The sequence below is a fragment of the Myotis yumanensis genome, unplaced genomic scaffold, assembly GCF_028538775.1.
Source record: "Myotis yumanensis isolate MYYU_CA2020_CCGP unplaced genomic scaffold, mMyoYum1.0.hap1 SCAF_1, whole genome shotgun sequence".
NCBI classification, from domain to species: domain Eukaryota; kingdom Metazoa; phylum Chordata; class Mammalia; order Chiroptera; family Vespertilionidae; genus Myotis; species Myotis yumanensis.
The window spans coordinates 188,794,471-188,816,645 of NW_027223752.1; the positions used below are offsets into that span (position 1 = coordinate 188,794,471).

At 35.3% G+C, this 22,175-nt stretch overlaps 1 protein-coding gene across 2 annotated transcripts in view; it reads left to right on the forward strand.

The window, feature by feature from the left end:
* Positions 1 to 22,175, forward strand: part of ANTXR2 (ANTXR cell adhesion molecule 2) — a 129,686-nt gene that overhangs the window by 28,218 nt on the left and 79,293 nt on the right. For both annotated transcript variants that reach the window (XM_070394185.1, XM_070394178.1), the window contains exons 8-11: positions 3,411 to 3,471; positions 5,170 to 5,268; positions 7,028 to 7,097; positions 18,842 to 18,920. In XM_070394185.1, the coding sequence (XP_070250286.1) occupies positions 3,411 to 3,471; positions 5,170 to 5,268; positions 7,028 to 7,097; positions 18,842 to 18,920 (309 nt within the window). The remainder of the gene's footprint in view (positions 1 to 3,410; positions 3,472 to 5,169; positions 5,269 to 7,027; positions 7,098 to 18,841; positions 18,921 to 22,175) is intronic.

Sequence of the window (22,175 nt, forward strand, 5' to 3'; positions counted from 1 at the left end):
ATTCCTTAATACTAATATCACTTTTTAAGTGAACTGATGCTTTTGATCCAGGAGTATACTTTTCATGATGAACATTAAGTTCATTGTCAATTTATATATATTTTATATTCCAAAATCTCAAATGGTGCAATTTTGCATGTAGTGTGTGCAAGACTTCAAGTGCCCTGATTTTATTAATGGTATTTGTCTTGTTTTTAAATTTGGCTGATGGTGCTATTGGCTCTTTCTGATGTCAACCTTTATTTGAAACTATTTTCTGTTTCTATTGAGATATAATGAAGACAGATAGAAATACATATTTGAAGAAATATCCTTACAAGAAATCTGTTGTACAAATCATGGAAATACAGAGTATGAAAGATAATGTATCAGTTATGATAATTGGGACACCTGGTCCAATTTTCAATCAATCAATAACAGTATTTGATTTGATAAAAATTAACCAGAGTGTTTAAAATATTTGTCCCTCTCTGTCCATTGTCATTTAGTGATGACAATTTTAATAATAGACTCATTTTGAAATCTTGAACATTTGATCTTGTGCAATTACTTGGTGAGAATAGGTTATGAACTATTTTGTATTTATCTAACTGATTATTTAAAAAATGCAATGATGTAAACTTTTGCACACAAACATTAAATTAGTTCAACTTCTGGTTGTTTTCTTAAAAATAGGAATATGGTAAACTCCAGATAGAAAAACCAAAGTTAGGATAAATATTATTTTCTAAGAATTTATATACTTTCATCTTTCTCTTTTTTCCCTACCACATTCTCTCTTTGTCTTTGGTTATTTTTTCATTTGGAAATGGTTTTGGTGGACTTAGTTACAAATTATGTGTTCCTGGCTTTCCAGCATTCACAATTGATTGGAAGGGGAGATGTTTTTTCACATAAATTAACTTTATTTTGCCTTATGTTAGTCCTAATGTGATTGTTGTTTTGCTTATTAGGCAGACATTCTTAATACATAGTCTCATTACTTCATGGATTCAGTCATTGTTCTGTAAGTGTTTCTTGGTTGTACTGCATGTAAAAACCAATGTGCCAGTCCAGAAAGGGTTGAGAAGTGTAGTGTGATTCTATTTCTATACTCAGAGTTTGTCTTCTGAACAAGGAAGTGATTCATCCACTCAAATAATATGATATAAAGTCCCAATAAATTTTAAAAAATGAAAATATAGTTTATAGAAAGGCAGGTTGGTCTGTGGTAAATTCAAATGCATTGTGTATTCCTGTGTATAAATATGTATTTTTACAAGTTACTGCAAGATATGAGCAACCTTTAAATATTCATCCCTGCTTAATGTAACTTGATTTTTTTTTAAATTTCAGATCTGAGTGCAACACAAATTGCTAAATGATCCTGAACTCTTTGTTTAAAATCTAATACTTTACAGGGCATTAAAAGAGTCTAGTTTCAGAGATATAGACCATCAGTGGTACTTGAAGGTATTTAATCTTCAGTGTAAGGAGAGCTCTATAAGAATTGTTAATTTAATCTTGTTATTGAAACTATCATTTTAAAAATGCTTTGATAAATTACATCAAATAAAGGTGGAAGTCAATATGTACATTTGTCTTAAATATTACAAGTTCTGGTTTAATTGTGGTCAATTTGGTAGGAGAGAGAAAACCAACATAATTTCAGAAATTCACACAGGTCATTCTGGGATACATATTCTTTGACATGGCCTTTGTAAAATCTCTTTACAACTTTTTGATTTACCTTGTTCTAAGAAATATTTTTAAATAAATTTCTATTTCAATAGATTAAATCTTTAAACTACTGTCATACTTCTCCTTGATGCTTGAAACATTTTTCAGTGAGTCTAACAGAGGTGTAGCTAAAAACCAATAAAGAAATTGTAAACTTGGTGAAGTCCATAATAAATCTGTTTTAAAATAAGTTCTTACAGAACTGCTGGCAGAGAACACAGATTTGAGGGCTTTGTGTTTTTCTTTGACCTTCCATTTTGGTGGCTCACTGTTCTCACTTTCATTTCAGATCCACCAAAGCTAAAGCTATAATGTGTTTTGTTTTGTTTTTTAAGTTGGAACATTTTTAGCTCTGTATTCCTTTAGCAAAACTTTATAGTCTTGTTATCTGGATTATGTTAAAATATTTAAAGATATTAGTGATTTAAGATACTTCCCATACTAGAGTGCACATTAACCTTTGACAATAGTCTTCAATTCTTAATTATTTTTTAAAAAAAAATATTTTTATTGACTTCAGACAGGAAGGGAGGGAGAGAGAGAAATATAAACATCAAAGATGGGAGAGAATCATTGATTGCCTGCCTTCTGCCTGCCCAACACTGAGGATCGACCCTGTGATCTGGGCATGTGCCCTGACCAGGAATTGAACCGTGACCTCCTGGTTCAGAGGTCAATGCTCAACCACTGAACCATGCTGGCCGGGCTTAACTCAATTCTTAATCGAACAATGGTACTCCCTCCTCAGTGGATAAGATAAAATAGCAGACCCAGAGGAGGTATTTGGGTGTGGAAAGTTTTTGGGGTGCTCTGGAATCTCTTTGGTCAATCTCTTTCTGCATTTAAATAGACCTCATCTAGAATTTCTCAGATATAAAAATTTACTATATTTGTTTCCTAATCACTAGGTGAAAAGTGGCTTCACTGGGAAACTGTCTAAAAACAGTTGCCCCCAATCAGAGATGCATAGTCAGCAACAAAATTCCCTCAGTTGAACCAGCTGATTTTTAGAGTCTGACAGTTTATATTTTCACTGTTGTTAAAGAAAGCACTGAAAATGTTATTTCCTGCTACAGTCCTTCCTTCCTGTTCTAGTTCTGAGCAGGAGATGCTAGAAACCACTGTACGTGCATTATCTGTTTTCAACTCCCGTCAAGAAGGAATGCTGTGCAAAGATCATCTGGAGTTTGTCTGAGTTTGATAATGTAGTGCAGAGCAGTTCTAAAAATAAAGACAGGATTGTTGTGTCCATTAAGAACGGCCTATTTCATCATTGTTGTTTTTCACTTGTAGCCTTGTGCCTTGTATGGCGGTTTCTATTTTTCAGGACAAGCTAAGAAGAGCCATTCTGTGTCTTTGCCCTGGGAATGCGGCGCACAGAGTCTGTGTTTCTGAGAATAATATTTGGCTCATACAAGGAGCCTGTGTTCTGCAAGTGTCATGTCTGATACCTATAAGCAGTATCAGCATTCATAGGGATTGAGGCTTTACAAAATAAAGCCTTAGAATACATACTGAAAAACAATACAGATTTCCTAAGAGCTTGGTGACTGTGTATGTGATAGTTAATAGATGTTTCTCTGTCATCTGGTGAAGTTAAGGGGAGGACTCAAGATTATTAGTAGTCTTATAATTCACTTCACATGTTAAAATTTCGTTCTATATCTTGGTCTTCTCTGTTTCCTTTTTAGATACTAGCTCGGTCATGCACTGAAATCCTGGAATTGCATCCCTCAAGTGTGTGTGTGGGGGGTAAGTGGTTAGAATTTAAAAATACCATGGAAGAAAATGTGTTTTTTTCCTAGTTAAAATATATGATTTGAAACGCATGTTGGAAAGAGAATAGCAAAATTAACTTTTTTGGCATCTTTGTCTGTAAGAATTTTTAAATAATTCCTTGAAATATTTCTATTTTAAATTCAAATTTTTAAGACTGGAGTGTTATTTTAAATAATGAACATATTGTGTGACAGGCTTTTAGAGTCTTCTGTATATTTAGTTCATGTTTGAGACCTTCCCTATGACAAGTAAAATAAAATATGAAATTTTGTCTTTTATCTGATTATACAGACAGTCATGGATCTGTAGAGTTTGAGCTCCATGCTTTGATAACCAGGCCAAAGGCCAGTATCCACCAGCTCAGGGCACATAGGAAGTGACTTAGGGCTTGATGGCAGGAAGGAAGCAGGTGGCTTCTTTAGCTGGTGCTAAGTACAGACTCAGGTTTTAACACATCAAAGCCTTCCTTACCCAGAACATGAGTCTCTTTGGCCTTTTCTATTTCTCATTCATGTCTGGCCTGGAGTTCATTTTAACCTGACTTTACTTAGGAAAGGAAAAATAATTTGTCTGGTGGGGGAGGAAATGTGCTGTGAAGTTGACCATCGGCCTCCCAACTGCAGGACATGGTGTTGAGTTCTGTACTTTCTAGTCTCCTTAGCTAATGATTACTGAGATGTTTAGGAGGAATAGTGCATTGGGCCATCCCAGCAGTTTTATAATTCCTGATTCACAGATGGGGAAACTGAGGCAGAGAAAAATTACTATTTGCTATTAGTAATTGTCTTATTAGATCCCTTTGTCTGACTGACTCTAAAGCTCATGTTCCCTTTCTACTGAGTCATATTTTAATTATTACCTGCATTTTATTTTAACTTATGAGTAAAATTCCTTTTATAACACACTTAATGGCCAGTGACATGGCAGTATTTTCTTCCATAGTTACTTATTATGTATATGTTAGATTATGTGTTAGATAGGATGTGTCTGAGGGGATTGAGAGCCAAACACTATTTAAACAGTTATAATATATCATCTTGCAACTAAGAGGCACGCATTTATTTGCCAATCAAGATTTTAGACGTTAACTTTTTTTTCTAGCATGTTATTTCACTCTCTAATGTTAAGTGACTGCTCCTGTTTATATACATAGAGTACAATAAATTAAGTCAACTTTCTTTAGTGACTGGCCAGAGATTATCTGTAGTCCAAAATACTTTACCTCCAGTGAGTTATAAATTTGTATGCAACAAAAAATGAATGTGGGATTAGTAATGTGAAGAAGTTGTTAAAGAACTCTATATGGTGTGTCATACATAGATTAAAGAAAACACAACACATGACAGTTCTAAGAACCAAAGCGCAGCAATCATTGATGTTCTTTACATTCCCATACCTCAGTACCTGAAAATAGAGAAAAACAAAGAGGTTTTATTTCTCCTCATGTTTTCCTAAGGAGAGAATGGGGGGAAGTTTGTGTGGTAGATAATATCTCCACTTTTCCCCTAAAGGTCTAAGAAAGCACAGAGTTGGAAATAGAGCCATGTCTTCTTTGTTATCAGTTGGCTGAATAGTGTGAAGAAATTCATTCTTTCTACCTTGATTTTTCAAATTATATCTTTTTTTTTGTAAAGCAGTGATTAAAATGTTTATTTTTCTTTTTACTTCTAGAGGAATTTCAAATCGTTTTGAATGGAAGAGGACTCAACTTGGGCAGTCGCAATGGCGACGTTCTCTGTACCTACACAGTAAATGACACCTACACCAAGAGTAGGTCCCCATAACTTGTGTTGCTTTAATACCTCCTGAGCAAGTCAGCGTCAGATGTTTTCCTCTTTTCTCAACTGAAACCAACTGTCCTATATTTTTTAACAAAGGAAAGGGAAATGAAGTCCCGTGATAATAGAAATAGTAATAATTATTTAATTGTTATTTAATGAAGGCAATGTTTGTTCATAGCTTAAATGTTGGATGCTGTTCTGAGTAGCCTCATTACACAGACGATGGTCTTGTGGCTGAAAGAGTCAAATAACTTGCCTGTGGCGACTCAGTCAATAATGGGCAGAGCTGAGAGTTAAACCCAGTTTTCCTGTCTGCACTCTGTGATGACTGCATCAACTGCCTGATTAACTGCATCTTTTTCTAGATTTATTTCTTATCACTCTTGTTTGAAAATCTCACTCACTTGGACTACTCTACTACTTATTGTCACTTGTTTTCTTTATCCAATTTCCCAATAATTTGTTAATTAGGTTTTTGAGACAGGCTTTTTGTCTTATATTTTATGTCTCCAGTGCCCACCCAGCATAGTGTTTATTGATTATAATCATATTTATGGAATTAGGTTTTATTTTTCCTAGCTTGGCTTTTAAAAAAGCAGATGAGTATAATGATTTTATCTTCATTCTGAGAAATACTCCACTTACATGATCTTAGTATTCTGAGCATTTTGGGTTTCTGTTAAGACATTTTTCCCTCATTGATTATAGTGTCTTCTAAAATTTATACTGGAAGGCATATGCTACAACTCTGAACTCTGGTAGAATTATTTCTTGAGAGGTTCATTTGCAATTTTGCTGTTTATCTGATGGTACTAAACACTTCAATTAGCATAGCTTTGGCTACACACAGAGTAACTAAGTGTTCAATATGTGTTTGGTGAATTAAAGTGGTGATGATCTCAGCATGATAAATGTCATAATGAATTCCTTTCTTTTCTATTAAGATTATCATTTTGGTAAGGCAAGACAGTAACATTTTTTAATGAATTCTCTTTGTTGTAGGTCCCAAAATTGAAGAGGACAAATGATTTTATTTTTATTCAGTAGTCTTCTGTACCTAAGCATTACTTTTATCTAACTCCTTTTGATTACATAGCTGAATTGATTTTACTGTAAACATATTTATACTTGGCTACTTAAGATTAAGTTTATTAAAGTAAGTATTCAAATAAATAAGTAGAGATAGATTGTATTTTCATCATTCCCATTCTAGGATTATCCATTTGATCATGTAATGTGTGAATATTTATAGTCTAGATAATTTCCTCACATATTAAAATTACAAGGGAAACTTAAGCATGCAGCTTTATAAAATATAGATTTTATATTATAGACACAACTGTTTTATTAAACTCTTGAAATAAATTCATTCTCTTTTGGACATTCATCTTCGTTTTCCCATCATTTCTAAATTCTGCCTTTAAATATTTATACCATTTAAAAAATCTAAGGTATTTGACAAATTGGGGGGGAGATGATCATTTCATAGGGTCTACAAATGTATGTGAACTTAGTCTAAGTAAAAATGTCATGATTTATAATTTATCAATACTATGTATCAATTAAATATATAACTTCTATTTTTCATTCCTTTTTTCTTCTCCTTTTTCTATAGATGAGTGTCTGTTTTTTCATGCTAGTATATCTAACATTCCATACTTGAACTCTGATTGTCTTTGTCTTTCATATTATTAATAAACTGAGATTCCTAAAACCCGTTACCAAGTCTATGGCATTTTATTTTCCAGGTGTAAAGCCAGTAAGTGTGGAGGGGAATTCTGTGCTTTGTCCTGCACCTAGTCTGAATAAAGTTGGAGAGTAAGTACTTCATTAAAAACATTTAAAAACATTTTAGCTACCGATTATTAGGGAATGGTGACAGATATACATTATTTGTTTTATTATATTTTTTTGTATAGTTTGAACATGAAATAGTAAACCCTAAACAAACCACTCTGATTAGTACTTCACCTATACTCTTAGTTTAGTAAAGTCTGTTATATCTTATTTCTTAACTATTGATTAAAAAGCTATAAATATTTATCTGGGTGGGTTTGAGAACTATTGTTAGAGCCTTTAAAAAAATCAGAGCCACAGCCATTATTTTGAACTTCAGAGTATTTAATTTACACACACACACACACACACACACACACACACACGGTCCAAAGTGAGATTTTGACTAATTGCTATAGTTTTTAAATATTAAGATTAAAGATAAAAATGAAAATGGCTCAATAAGGCACACCTCAGACTAGAAAATACTTTTGCTTTAATTTGTTTGTCAGTCCTGTCAAAGTCTATATTCTTATGTTCTTCAGTTAAAAAAAGGGATATTTAGTTTGGGAGAAGACCTTTATTTGAATTACCATACACAAGTAATTTTACTAGTAATTTATTATTTCCATTTATGATTTTTTATATCTTCTCTATTAAGAAGGAAATGATTGGAAACATTTCAAATATTCCCTAGCCCAATAGTAGTGGATACAATATGCTTATGATAATGAATAGGATACAGTTTTGTTTTTTTAGGATCACTTTCAACAGATCTTGAACCTAAAGTAGAGGACAATAAAATATACAAGGCCCCAACCCCAATTCTGGATTAGTGTTCAAATAATGAAGATTATATTTTTCTCGATGGAACCCAAGAGAATCAATCATATTAGTAGTTTGAAGTTTACTTGAGCACTTATCTTCAGTGGATGCATAAATATTCAAGATATCTATTGAACATCACTTCGGGTCACCTAAGTAAATTCGGGCAGTATCAGCTGTCTATTTTAAATTGATTGAAGGAGTGCAAAACTTTTTTTTCTTTCTATAAAAATATTTATTTTGTGTTATGTAATAATCTAGTTTTATTGATAACATGCTCATGGCTGTATCAGGCTGTGTCTTGGAATTTGAAGCAGATCCATTTTGCCTAGAGCCAGCTTAGTCCCAAGTGCACAGTGAGACTCCACGACTTTCTGAGTAATCACATCTGTGTTAGCAGTGATAAATCTATGGACTTGATGTTTGGTTCTATTTTAACAAATCTATAATTCCATATTGATCCTCCTGATCATTCTCTTCCATCTGCTCCTGTGGCTGTCTTTTCTGTCTTAGTCATTAGCAGCTCCACCTTTTTTGTGGTTCAGGTCAGAAAGCTTTGATTCATTAATGATTTCTCTTTCATGCAGGCCATCAAAGAACCTCATTAGCTCTACTTTCAAAATATGTTCAGAATCCAATCCTTCCCCACCACCTCTACTGATATCATCCTAGACCAAGCTACTGTCATCTCTTGCTTGGCTTATTAGTCTCTCCACTGGTTTTTTCTGCTTCTGTTCTTGGCAGGAGTGATCCTGTTAAAGCACTTAAAATTGTCCATAATGAGTTCCCCATTCCACTCACAGTTAAAGTCGAGTCACTGCAATGTTTTACAAGGTTCTACAGGATCTGGCCCCTCCTATGTCTCAGACTTCACTTTCCTTTTGCCCTTCCCATTATGGTCACACTGGCCTCTTTGCTATTACTTAACCACATCAGCTTACTCCCATACCAGTACTTTTACACTTGCTGTTCCCTCAGCTTGAAATGCTCTTCCTCTCATGGTTCACTCTCTCACCTTCTTCGTCTTATTCAGAGGTCTTCTTAGTAAGCTCTTCTTGGTCACCTCGTGTAATTATAGTCTTATTGTGTCTCCTTCTTGCTAGGGTGCATTTTGTTTGCCTTGTTTCTTGCTGTATCTCTAGCACCTTACACATGCCTAACCTACAGTAGATTCGCTAAATGTTTGTTACCTGAAGGATGAATACATTTTTCTCCAATACTTTGGTTTACTAGTTATATAAACAGTTAAAGGAGCGCATTTGGTTGTTGGGGGCAGGGCCTATATCAGGTCAGAGAAAAATGATCAGATTCCTATTTTGGAAGGAATGCCATTTAAGAAAGCAGAAAACTATCTTGGATTTTTTTTGAATATTTATAGCCATTTATTTGGGAGCTTGCTTTGCCTATAAACTCACGACCGATAAGGCACATTGTTGCAAGATCATGGGGGCTGAGGGCGAGAGACCAATATGAGGATCCTGGTAAAGGGACAAAGTGAGAAAACTTCCTGTTTCTTCCTCCCTCCCCCAACTCCAGGAGCAAAGAGCCACAGGTTTCAAAGTCCAGGTGGCCTCCTCTGCACCCCCACCCTTGCTATCAAGCTTCCTTTAAAGCAACACATCTTTAAATATTAAGTTCTTCTGTTTTTGTTTTGTGTATTTTTTTATCATACGAGTCCAAAAAAACAATGCTTGGGAATTCATTCTCAAGAATTTATGTAGAACAGGTGGCCTAGATTAAAGCCTTGGCAAGATTCTTGGCCAAGCCGAATCCACAAACCAGCAGATCATGCACAAAGGCAACAGTTCTGGTGAGAAATGATGAGTTACTCCTGTTGGGTACAGGATCCTAGAGTTGGTCAGTTTAGGAGCCAAGGGCCTTCTGTCCTTGAAAGTATGAAACCAGGTCTGTGCCAACTCAATACTGCTGCTCTAGGAAGCAATGACAGCTACAGATAATAGAAACACAGCACAAGAAAAAAACCCTGTTTATATTTTATTGAGTAACAAGGAGCTCAGAATAGTCTGTTGTATTTATTTGCCTCCTGCCAAGCCCAGAGCTGCCTCGGGAGAGGATGCCGACTGACCTTGTCCAGAGTGGCTCTTTTGCAAAGTGGTAGGCTGTAGCGACAGGTGTTTCTTCTGTTCTTTTTTTGTGGATAACCTACCTCTTCCATAAACCAAGGGAAAGAAGCTGACAAAGTGCTTAGAACGTCTGTGTACAGTTCAAGTGCATAGTGATTTCTGCGCTGCTCTTTGTGTTCAGACACACCGAGTTTACTGTATATGTCAGGTTTCCTCTTGGTTGCCTGGCCTGACAATTAAGCTGATTGCAGACAGATGATTAAATACGAATTGAGCACACTCTGTATGCCATGGATATGCCCTGGAGACACTCTCATCCCTCTGGACAGTGAAGGGCCCTTGACTCGCCTGAACCAAATGACCATCAGTACATTTTCTAATCGGTGCTTTCTGTGTGGGAATCCCTTCTCCCTCCTGCTAGGAGAATGGATGCAGTACCCCCAGATTTTAGCCAGTGTGCCTTCTGAATGTTTTTCAATTTGTTATTTGCCAAGAATAACTGAGGAATAATATTTTATCTTTTAATTCTAAGAGGAAAACTTGGTTTGGGGTTTCTTTCTTGTGTTGTGTTTTGATTATCTTGGATTTTTAATAGTAGTGTCTACTTAAGGAAGACACCTTGCTTTCTTCTCCAAAGTAATTATAAAATGCAATATGCCTGGTCTGTCCCAGACACTGAATGTGCTTTCTTTAGAATTTGCCTTTGGGCGTAGTCTCCTTTTGAAGAGACTGCCATAGAGACTGCTGGTAGTCTTTAGTGACTTATAGATAGGCTACATTCAGGAGATGTGATTTTTAAAGATCATATAGAGCGTAATAAATACCAGACATGACATCCTCTGTTTGGCTTGTGACACTAATATTTCACCTACAAGCAAACTGAGATTGTTTGGGGAAGGAGCTTAGTCTAAGGTAATTACTTTTGATCTTTTTATTTTTTGAAATCAAATACATCATGCCACTGAGGCAAAACTTGAGAAGATTTTGTTAGTGTATGAGGTATTTAGGGACATCATTATTTTTTCTACTAAGTATGTTGCAAGTAATTTGGAGCTTTCCTTTGCCTTGACTTTTCTTCAGATGCTTTTGTAGCTCTCTTCTGAGATTGGATTAAAATCAACACAGCCGAAACACTTTAGCCTTGTAAGGTGACGGATGCTTAATATGCTTGCTTAATTATCTTTTGGCTAAGGTTTCAAACCCATTAAGTAGCTAGTTAGTCTATATTTCAAATGAACACATCTGGCCCAGCAACGAATGAAGGTTTTTCCTGTGTGAGAGTGACAGATGTGACGATGGTTCCCCCTGTTCCCTCACTTAAATAATTAACAACAGGCTGGTGAAGTAGCCTTAGACAGACAGTCTCAAAGCCAGATGTGTAGTCTTAGAGCTGGATCCATGGGCATGTGCCTCATCTCATTAGCCTACTCTAACAGTTCCTTTCTCATCTTTATGTTATACTTCCTGAATTACATTTGTTTGAGGATTATTTCTTGAAAACCCAGGGCTCATGAATTTTGGGTTGAAAGAGGGTTAACATGAAATTGTTGACTTGGAGATGAGAACGAAGGATGTAGCAGAGTAGTTAGGACATAGATTTGCATTCGGAAATTGATATGGAGTAAACAAAAGTTAAAACCACCTGGGCAACTCTTATGCAGGTATATCACCAGTTAGCCTTGTTGAAGTGGTTCTTCGAAGTACTTTCTTTGAGAAAAATCTTTCATTAAATTTCTTTATTTGATAGAGATTTTTAGACTAAGTTGAACAAATTCTTAATATTTAAACAGAAGGTATGTAAAGGTGGTAGTAGTGAGGTTGTTCTTTTCGATTTCTTTCATTGGACACAGTTTAATTTTAAAACGTCACACGATTAAACAAATTGTCTTACCAAGAAAACACAGTAGATAGTTTGGAAGCTTTTTTCTGCTAATGGTTCATTTGCACCAAACTGTCTTAAGTTTGAATAGAAAGGACTCTGTGAAGGCCTTTGAATCCTCCCATTCCAGGGCAGGCGCCTCGTGGTGTACAGTGCAGGTGTTAGCCGTATTTTCAGGATGGGTTTATTCTCTGACCCTTGTTTAGTGAGACAGCAGCAATAACACAGCTGCTCTGCAATAGTTGAGATCTCAAACCTGTAATTTGGCAAGAAGAACAGAGCAAATTGGGTAAATATACATAAACACATTGTGAAGAAAGAAAAACAGAACAGAATGAACCGGAGCCTTATCCTACAGTTTGTTTGATAGAGATTATTTAAGGAGGCATATGGTATAGTTAAATGTGCTTTCAAAAATGTTGGCCAGAATCTTCTGGCAAATATGAAATAAATACCTAAATCAGATGAAACTGATAGTATTAGTTCTCTTAAAAGGCACTGTGGGAAGACACTTGACAGAGTGTTTTTAGTAAGAAGTGGAGGAATATCAGCGAATGTGGAAAATTTTAATCATCTGGTGCTGATGGGTCATTGAGATGAATGGTGTGGTAGACTTGGGATTAGTGCCTGAGTTGATAATAGAATCTTTTTAAAATTTTCCTCCACATTGTTATGTTTCTAATATAATCCATTTTCCTGGAATAAATTGATTAATTTCATTACTCTTTCTTGGTTGGACAAATTCTGCCTTTACCCTAGCTTCTTACATGAACACTGCTTTTCAATATACCTATGTATGTACACCTATACAATCTCTCATTCCATTGTCTTAGTAGGTGGTAATACAGTCACAACTTAAGTCTTCTGTTTTCTCTGATGAATGAGACTTTTATCTACTTATTTTTATCATGGATACCAGGACGTTCTTTATGTCTTTATTTTGGATATAAACATTGATGCGTTAAGGCTGAGGACACTCTCTGTTTCTCAATTTCGGTACCTGCCCTTCAGTGGTGGAACTTTTATCTTTCCTTTCACATGGTGTATTGCTTTCTGATTACATATAAAAATGTGATAAGTTTACCTAATCTGCATTTTATTTCTATTTTAAATATTATGTTCTGTTCTGGAGATTGTCTTTTAAGAGCCAATCTATGGGTGGCCAACAAGATGTTGCCGAGTATGGAAATATTAAATAGGATGAACTTTAAAATTCTGGCAGAGTTGGATTCAGGAGTGACACATCAGCTCTGTGCAAACATCAGGTCTGGTCTGTCATGTAAGAGATAGATTTGACTTATTCTTTATTGCACCAAGTAAAGGAGAGAGAAAGAGTGGAAGGTAAAAGAAGGCACATTTCAGTTCAATATTGGGAAATCTTTCTAACAATTAGGATTATTTAGAGAGTGCTTGGTAACTAAAAGTGTTCAAAGAGGGACAGCTACGTGATTAGGTAGAAGATATCCTTAAATATGTATGTAAAACCTCTTATTATCTGCTTCTAAGTTTTATATTATTGAAGCTTCTGCTATTACTAAGACACTTGACATTTTTAGATGAAAGGCACTAAAAATTGAGTGATTATTTCTAAGTGCCTTTTTTTGTATTTTATTAAAATATACAAATCAGTTAAAAAAAGAGGTTATTTTCAGTGTAATACTGAAAACATTTACTATACAACATAGCTGTTATGTGCTATACATCTCTGAATATAGCTTTGTTTTTCTTCTGAAATCTAGCAATCTTCCTGACTGTAATCTTTGTTTTAGTTATACATATATTTTGAGATATCTCAAAAATAAATTACTTTATTTAAAAATCTTTTAAACATATTGAAGAAAATATTTTAGACAAAACATTAATTTATATAAATTCATAACTAGAAGTGAATTCTTCAAAGTATTCACAAATATAAAACTTCATTTTTCAACTTGTAATCTTTATTATGCATAAAGCTAACTTTTAAAAAGCTCTGCAGAGTATTTAATAGTAGCACTTAATTTCAAAATACCTTAAGTCACCTTAATTTTAATCACTTTCTGAGTAGTTGCCAGTTTAATTTTCAGTATGTGCAAATTGGAGGTAAATTATTTATTACTTCCAGCAAATGTCTTTCACAATTTTATTTAATTTTTTCACCATTTTTAATGGATCATAAAATGGCAGTCTTTTATTGGATATGCATAAAGTCAGTAGCAAATGAATACCTTGCAGATAGGTTACTATAGATTGAAATGTCAATCATATTTCATGGAGTATGAAATATCTCAGATCAGAGTAGCTCCGACATATGGCACTGAACTATTCCCTTGTTTTGGAATTGTCATACATCTTTAAAAATTAAATAAAAGCACTTTGACCATTAGGCCTCCTTACATTTTATTTAATGAATTATATATCACAATACTATTTAATATTTTCTCAAATGGAATAAATTTAGTTTTATCACAATTAATTGAGTACCAATTGATATTAAAATGCACTTCAAACAATCTTTTTGTTATGTTAGATTGTTTGGGCTTCTTCTATCCATCTACTTGGGGAAAAATTTTTTAAATATGGAGCAAAGAGTGGAAGCAATTCTAAACAATGTAGAACCAATTTATGGAAAAGGAACTTGAAAGAGCTGTTAGTTCTCAGCCTATCTTCCCAGACCACCATGTGTTATCTGTACTATGGGCCGGTCCTGTCTCAGAAGGTTCTTCCTTATATTTCATGAACTTCACTTTCTCACCTGCCTGGCTGTTTCTTCTCAGATGTGACTCAGGCTCTTCTTCTTGCAGTCCTTTGACTCTCAGTTTTCACCATGATTGCATTTCTGATCCACAAACACATCTTTTCTGCTTCCTTTTCTTGCTGATGAGCTTCAGATCTTCAGATAAGATCTTTTCCTTAGCGTAAAACCTACTATTCAAATGTCCACTATCCATATGTCTACTAACTCACTTATATTTCCCATAGTCACCTTACTCTTGAAGTTCCCAAGTTAAACTCATATATTTCTGTTCAAACCTGCTTCTTTTCTATGTTTTCTGTGTAGTTTATCCACCCACTTGTACAAGATGGAACCTATGAAGTCATCTTTATTCCTTCTTCCTCACCTACAACCAATAAGTGTCCAAGTCCGTTCATTCTGTCTCTCAGTTTTTATTTTCACACCACCCTTGTTGCTACTATTTTCAGTTCTACTTTGATTCTTATGTGAAACACAGTAAGATACTCTTAACTGGTCTTTCTACTGTAGAAATTTACTCTTCCAAGCCATGCTCTACACTGCAAGAAGAGTGATATTTGTAAAACACAATTTTGACCATATTTCTACCTAGTTTAAAAACTCTTAAGACTAATTCCACATGTCTAAAGATGGCATCCTGGATTTCCCCCCATATTCCCCTTTTAGCCTGAAGGCATATATTCTCACTCTCACACTCTAGGTTGCTGTATATTTAGTGGCTTTCAGTTCCTTGACTGTTCTTTGCCTTTCTTGCCTTCCAGCCTGTCAAATAGTGCTCCATCTTCTTGAATCCCCTTCTAATCTCTTTTCCTAACTTCTGATCATTCTTTAGGATTCATCTCAGAGGTGAATTCCTGCAGGAAACCTTTGTTGATGCCCATGGAAAGGCTGCATCAGTTGTGTCTCCCACCTCATTCTCTGGAACCCCTGTGCATATATCTATTTTAGTTAATATCACACTCATATTGTAATTGCTTATATGACTTCCTTTCAGTTACATTGTAATGCTGTGTGTGTGTTTTCTTTATTGGTTACTGCAGCCCTACTACCAAGCACAGCCTAGGTTGGCCTATTGCAGGTAATTTATGAATATATATTTAATTAACTAGTAATAGAATGATTGAGTGGTTGATTAAATAAGCTTATTGGAAAATATTCATAAACTAATTGGGAAGGCAGTTTTAGGTTTTAGGTTTAACACACAGCTCAACATTGCTACTGTTGCCCCATCCTGTGTGTAATTAAGTAAAAATGACATAGCTTTAATATATTTTTGTTTGTAATAAAAGCTCTATAACTGAGAGTATGGGTTTACTGTCTTGATTATATAGAAGTTATATAGCAATAGGAATGAGAAATCCATATATACTAACAGAAGTAACATGAAAAATTACAGAAAACTTTAAACCCATATACTGGAGCCTTGGGGTGAAGAAAATCATGGTATTGAGTTTGGTTAGAGGGTAAGATGGTTTTATCAATGTGTGTAGTAAGCAAGTAGCATAGTTTTAGACAAAGGTCTTTTCCCAGCAAGCGTGTGTGTGTGTGTGTGTGTGTGTGTGTGTGTGTGTTCATAAATAAATATCTCAGCATGTAGTAAATGTTATTATAGTTATACATAAGAAATATGTGAATATAGTGAAAAATTAAAGGAGTGATACTAAGCCCTTGTCCGTGAGAGAGATTTAAATATAAAACCCTAAAATATTTACCAAGGATTAAGGTAGTTTGTGGTAGAAGTGACTATAGAGTCAGAGAAGTCCAATATTTGGGCAAGTTACCTTTTAAGCTTCAGGTTACTTATTTGGACAATTGAGATAATACTACTTCCTACCTCATTGGCTTACTGTGAGAATTAAATGAGAAGGTAAATTGAATATGGCTTATAGTTAGGATTGATAAATGCCATAATCATTGATACTGCTGTTGACAGCAATGCTTTGATCAAGAAGGTGAGGATTATATTTTTTCAATTGAGTCCACATGTCAAAAGATTTACCAGGTAGCTATCCATGTATGCAGTCTTTTTTTCTTTAACACTCATCCGAGGATATGCTTATAGATTTTAGAGGGCAGCGGGGAGAGAGAGAGAGAAAGAGAAAGAGAGGTGAGGGAGAACATTGATTGGTCACCTTCTATACATGCCCAGACCAGGAGTCTAACTGGAAAGCTTTTGTTGTACAGGACTATGTCCCAACCCACTGGGCCACACCAGCCAGGCCTCCAGGTCTGTGGAGTCTTCGATCAGTTTTATTTGACAGCAGCCACATTATACTAGACTGAGTTTTGGAGGATAATGTGTAGTTATTTTGGTTGCCTACAAAATCTCATCAGCATGCTTCTCTACCATAGGAAAGAGTGAACTTTCTTGTAAAACAAAAACTGTTCTACGGATCCCTTGAAAACTGAATCAATAAGATTACCCGCAATAATCACACTTTATTATAAATAAAATAATCTTCCCCCAAACTAAAGCCATGTCATGTCACATGCTTCCTGGTACGTGCTTTAAAGTAGAGGAATTAAGAACTAGGAAATATTATTTTTGGATTCAACTGTGCTTAGTCTTCAACAAAATAAAACATGGCATTCAGTTTTGCAGAATAAGCAATTAGGTTTAAGTTTTCTTTTTTAAGTAAGACACTTGGCATTCTACGTTGGAATAGTTCAGAAGTTCACTTAAGTTGATATAAACACCCTAAGTTCTCATTCTCTTGTGGATTTAACTAAGCTTTGTTTTAAACACAAAATGTTTTGAAGAGAATATTTTACAAGAAATATTATTAATAGGAGTATTCCTGAATTTTGAAGAAGTTTGCTAGTAGTCACTTTCCTGGTGGTTCTCTCTCTGTACAAATGCATACTAAGTTCACATTGAGAAAAGAAACACATTAGGAACTTTTATTTCATCAAGCATGTGTAGTATGATGGAAAGAGTTCAAAATTTGTTAGAGTCCTAGTTTTACCACTTTCAGCAAGGTAATGAACATTTCTGGGCCCCATGTACCCCATCTGTAAACTGTGGAACTACTTCTTACTTGAAGAGTTATTGTAAGGATTAAATGAGGTGATGTCTGTAAAATGTCCATGATAGCATCTGGCACAGAGCAGGCACTAAATGATACCTCTCATCCCTCCTCTCCGGCATCTTTATTCTGTTTAATCCTACCTCTCCTTAACTAACATATTTGGCACTCGATTCAAGGTGTAGAGAAGAAATCTTTTAAATCTAGCAAAATTCTACTAATTCAGAGTAATTAAGGCATAGTTTCTGGCTATTATTTTTTGGAATTTAGAATATTTTATGAGAATTGGAGCATAGCACTTTATAGGAGCCAGATTAACAAAATGTTACCTTGAACATTTGCTTTAATGAATCTTGTGATGATAGTAATGTTTAGAGATGGGGAAAATAAGCTAAATGGGAATTAAGGGTATTTTATCTCTTTTTAGATTTTTTGAACCTGAAAAAAATCTCATCATTTTTACAGATTAAGGAATTTTTTTTCTAATCTTTTTAAACTACAGTAGTTTCTCCTTATCCATGGGGAATACATTCCAAGATTCCCAGTGGATGCCTAAAACCAGGGATAGTACCAAAACCTATATATAATCTGTTTTTTCTGTATATACATACCTTTCACTTAAAGGGAGCACTTTACCACTTCTCTTTTGGCATATCCGAAACACTACTTTTGCACTTTGGGGCCATTATTATATAAAGTGAGGGTTACTTGAACACAAGCACTGAGATACATTGATAGTCAATCTGATAATGGAGAGGGCTAAGTGACCAAAGGGCGGGGAGCATTTACAACATGGATTAGCTGGGCAGAGGGATGACAGAGCAGGATGGTGAGAAATTCATCATGCTACTCAAAACAACATACAATTTAAAATTTATCAATTTTTTTTAATTTCTGGAATTCCCCATGTAATATTTTCAGACCACAGTTGACTATAGACTTATCTAAGTAAAGATTCAGATAAGGAGAGGATTATTGTAAAAAATAACAGGGATTTCTGAATGTTTCTGCTTATGTTAATACTTTTAGGAACAATTAGATCACTTACAGAATTTGCCTCTGGCTAGTCCAGTAGGAACTGGCACTAAGAAAGAAAAAAGCTGGAATAGCTGATTGAAGCGTGGACTTTTTAAAGTAGACTTTCCGGTCAGTTTTGAATTATGTGAGGAAGTAAAAACATCCCATAATATTCTAGTTTTAAATTTATTTTTAATTTTTGTTTCTTCATTTTATTTCAGAACTCTTGATGTTTCAGTGAGCTTTAACGGAGGAAAATCTGTTATCTCGAGCTCATTAGTAGTCACAGCCACAGAATGTGTAAGTACAAAGTTTGCATAAAGTTGCCTTTTAAAAATAGTTTTATCCAGAAGTAACTTCCGGGTCCTCAGTGTTGAGCATACTATAGTAAAGAAGGTATATGTAATAAATGAGATCATTACAAGGAAAAATTTGTATAGAGTTTAAGTTATTTTTTTCCCTGTGGCTGTGTTTAAAGGGAATTTTCATATAGTATACATTTTATTTTGATACTTATAAAATTCAAGTCATTTAAAATAAAAATAAGCTATGAGAATGATTTCCAAATGAAGCATTTCTTCTTGAAATATTAAACACATGAACAGAATGCTTTTTTGTAATGAAGGTTGCATTATAGCATCTATGACATTTATCCTGTTTTCAAAATTATTTGTGCATCTTAATGAATGAGCTATTGTTTTATCCATTTAACTTTCTCATATGATTAAGGAATTCGATTTTGATAGCTTGATAATATCTCAGTTTGAAGCTATAATTTAGTTAAGATGTTGATTTATATTACCTAAGATGCAATGTTTTGAAATGTAAGCTCCCTTGATAAGATAGTGTTTTCTTTGTAGTTAAATTTTGGGGTTTATAGAAAATTTTTATATTAGATTGTTGTACATGAAAAGAGAACACAAAAATGGACTGATCACATGGCTATTATTTTTACAAGTATATTTTCTTCCTAAAAACATGTAAATTAAAGCAAAAGGGAAAACAAGCATGCATATGGGCCCTTGGTCGCTATGAATACCCTAAGGATAGCTCTATCAGTACCTGTTTCTATTTTGAAAATAGCTAGTTTTATTCCCCCTTTTACCTATAATTCATGTTGTAATTTGTAGGTTTGGTGGATCTTGCAATCTGTAAATTTTCTGTTCTCTCCGGATGTGGTTGAGATTACAAACACTTGTGGTATAGCTCACTGTTAAGCTCACTGAAATGACATTCTTTCTCCATCCTCCTTCCTATTCTGCACCTCCAGCCCTCTTTTTCACCTCTTTTCACATAAGCAGGAAAACAGATCTTTTCTGTATCCTGTAACCAGCATGATTGCAGTGTGCATGGATGCTGAGGCTAAATGACTCATCTGGCATTTATAAGTTAGATGCCTTAAGGCAGTCTTTCTATATCTTGCTAGTTCTCAGGAAAACATAATGTGACTTAAAGTGGTTTAAGAGTGAGGTGAAAAAGAAAGAGTGAGGTGATATCAGAAAAAGGGATATCAGCTGTGTCATAGATGGAGAGTGAAGGGAGAAGCTGTAATATTAAATAAAGGATCAAAGCAATTTTCATGGAAAAGAGAGTTGAGAAAATACTTAAGGAAAGTGAGGGAGTGAGCCTTGAAAATCACTCAAGGGAGGAGTGTTTCATGCAGAGGGAGCAGCTAAAACAAAGCCTGCAGTGGGACTGGGTCTGGCAAGTTAAAGAAGAGCGAGGTGGTTAGTTTTCTGGAGGGGAGGCATTTGCGGGAAGCAGAAGTCTTGAGATGAGTAGGAGGGAGTGGAGGGAAGGAGACAGGTTTTGTAAGTCATTGTAAAGACTTGAGTTTTTCTTCTGAGTGAAACAGGGAGCCTTGAAAGGCGACTCGTTATGGCAATGTTTTAAAAGGATCATTCCAGCTCTTACGTAAAAATATACTTTGCAGGGAGGGTCCAAAGTGGAAACATGGAGACCGATTCTGTGGCTGTTTCCGTAATTGAATTCTAGGCAAAGGGAGTGTGGCTACACTATGGAGATAGCAATGGAGATGGTGAGAAGTTGTTGGATTGAATTTAAATATATTTTTAAAGATGGTACCCATGGAATGGATGCCTGGACAGATTAGATGTGGGTGTGAGAGAAAGACATTAAGAATAGTTTCAAGCTTTTTCATCTGAGCAACTAGGGTGAGCTGTCTTCAGGTTGAGTAATTTCTGCAAGAGGACAGTGGGCAATATTATGAAAAATAGCTGGGCATTGTATTTAATTGAAATCCAGTCTTTCCGGCATATTCAGATGTGATAATTAGGTGAGATGCACTTAGTGATGTTACTCATTGTAAGGTGATACTTTGGGTTTTACAGGCATTTGAAAACCAAACAGAAGAAAACACCATTACTTTAGCAATGATTCGTTCTTGTGGCAACCCCACAGATACAGAAGCCTCTCTCTGCGCTCCAAGAACATCCGGGCTTAATCCTGTTAAGGCACTTAGGTCACTGAACTGTCATTTCCTGTTTATGTCCGGCCTTTCTCAGCAGTCTTGAGATGTTGAGGGCAGGGCTTGTGCCTTGCTTGTTGCCCCCTCCCTTGCACAGGACTCATTTTCCAAAATTATTTGTTCAACGAATGAATGAAAGTAGCTGTATATCTAGTTTAAATGTGGGAAATCTAAGATTTAGATTAAAGAGATTTAAGATTAGAGCCTGAGGAGGGTATTTGGGCAGTCATTTCTTTTCTATCTCAGAAGGCCTCCTAAATATGTCTCTGAAAAAATACAGTTAAAGGTGTCTTGACCTCTCACTTCCCTCCTATCCTCCTTGGAACCACTGCTCTTCTTCTGAATCACTTGGAATAATAATACCAAGAATGCGTTTTCTGAGCATGTATTAAATGCAAGACACTGTGCTCAGCACTATATATGAGTTAATCCCTTTATGACTTCATGTGATACTCAAAATTCAAGAAGAGGCGATTGGTTAGTACTTTAATTTTACAGATGAGAAAACTGAGAAACAGAGAGCCACCTTCAACTGTTAGTGCACATTTATGTAAACATGTTAGAAGGTACTTTTTCTGTTGGGTGGACCCGACCCTCAGCAGGGGTACATGGTTTGATGCGCAGAACATGTGCTGATTTCAGCCCCCACTGTGCTGAGAGAGGGCGGACTTGGGACCTAGAGGCTCTGGAGGTTAAATTACTTGTTCAGTTTCCCAATTGAGTAAAGGCTAGAAGTGAGACTTGAACCCAAGTCTGTCTTGCTCTCAGGCTGAACACCTGCACAACCTGCCATTTGTAGCAAGGTCCCAAATGGATTTTTATAAAACAGGTTGGTAGAGTGTGTGTGTGTGTGTGTGTGTGTGTGTGTGTGTGTGTGTAAAAAGTCAGGTAGTTAGCATGTCAGGCTTTGGGGCTGTACTGCTTTTGTCACTTCTACTCAACTCTGCCATGTTGTGCAAAAGCAGCTATAGACTTCTGTAAACAAATGGGCACTGCTGTGTTCAACACAAATATGCACATTGAAATTTGAATTTCATGAAACATTCTTCTTTTTATTTTTTCAGCTA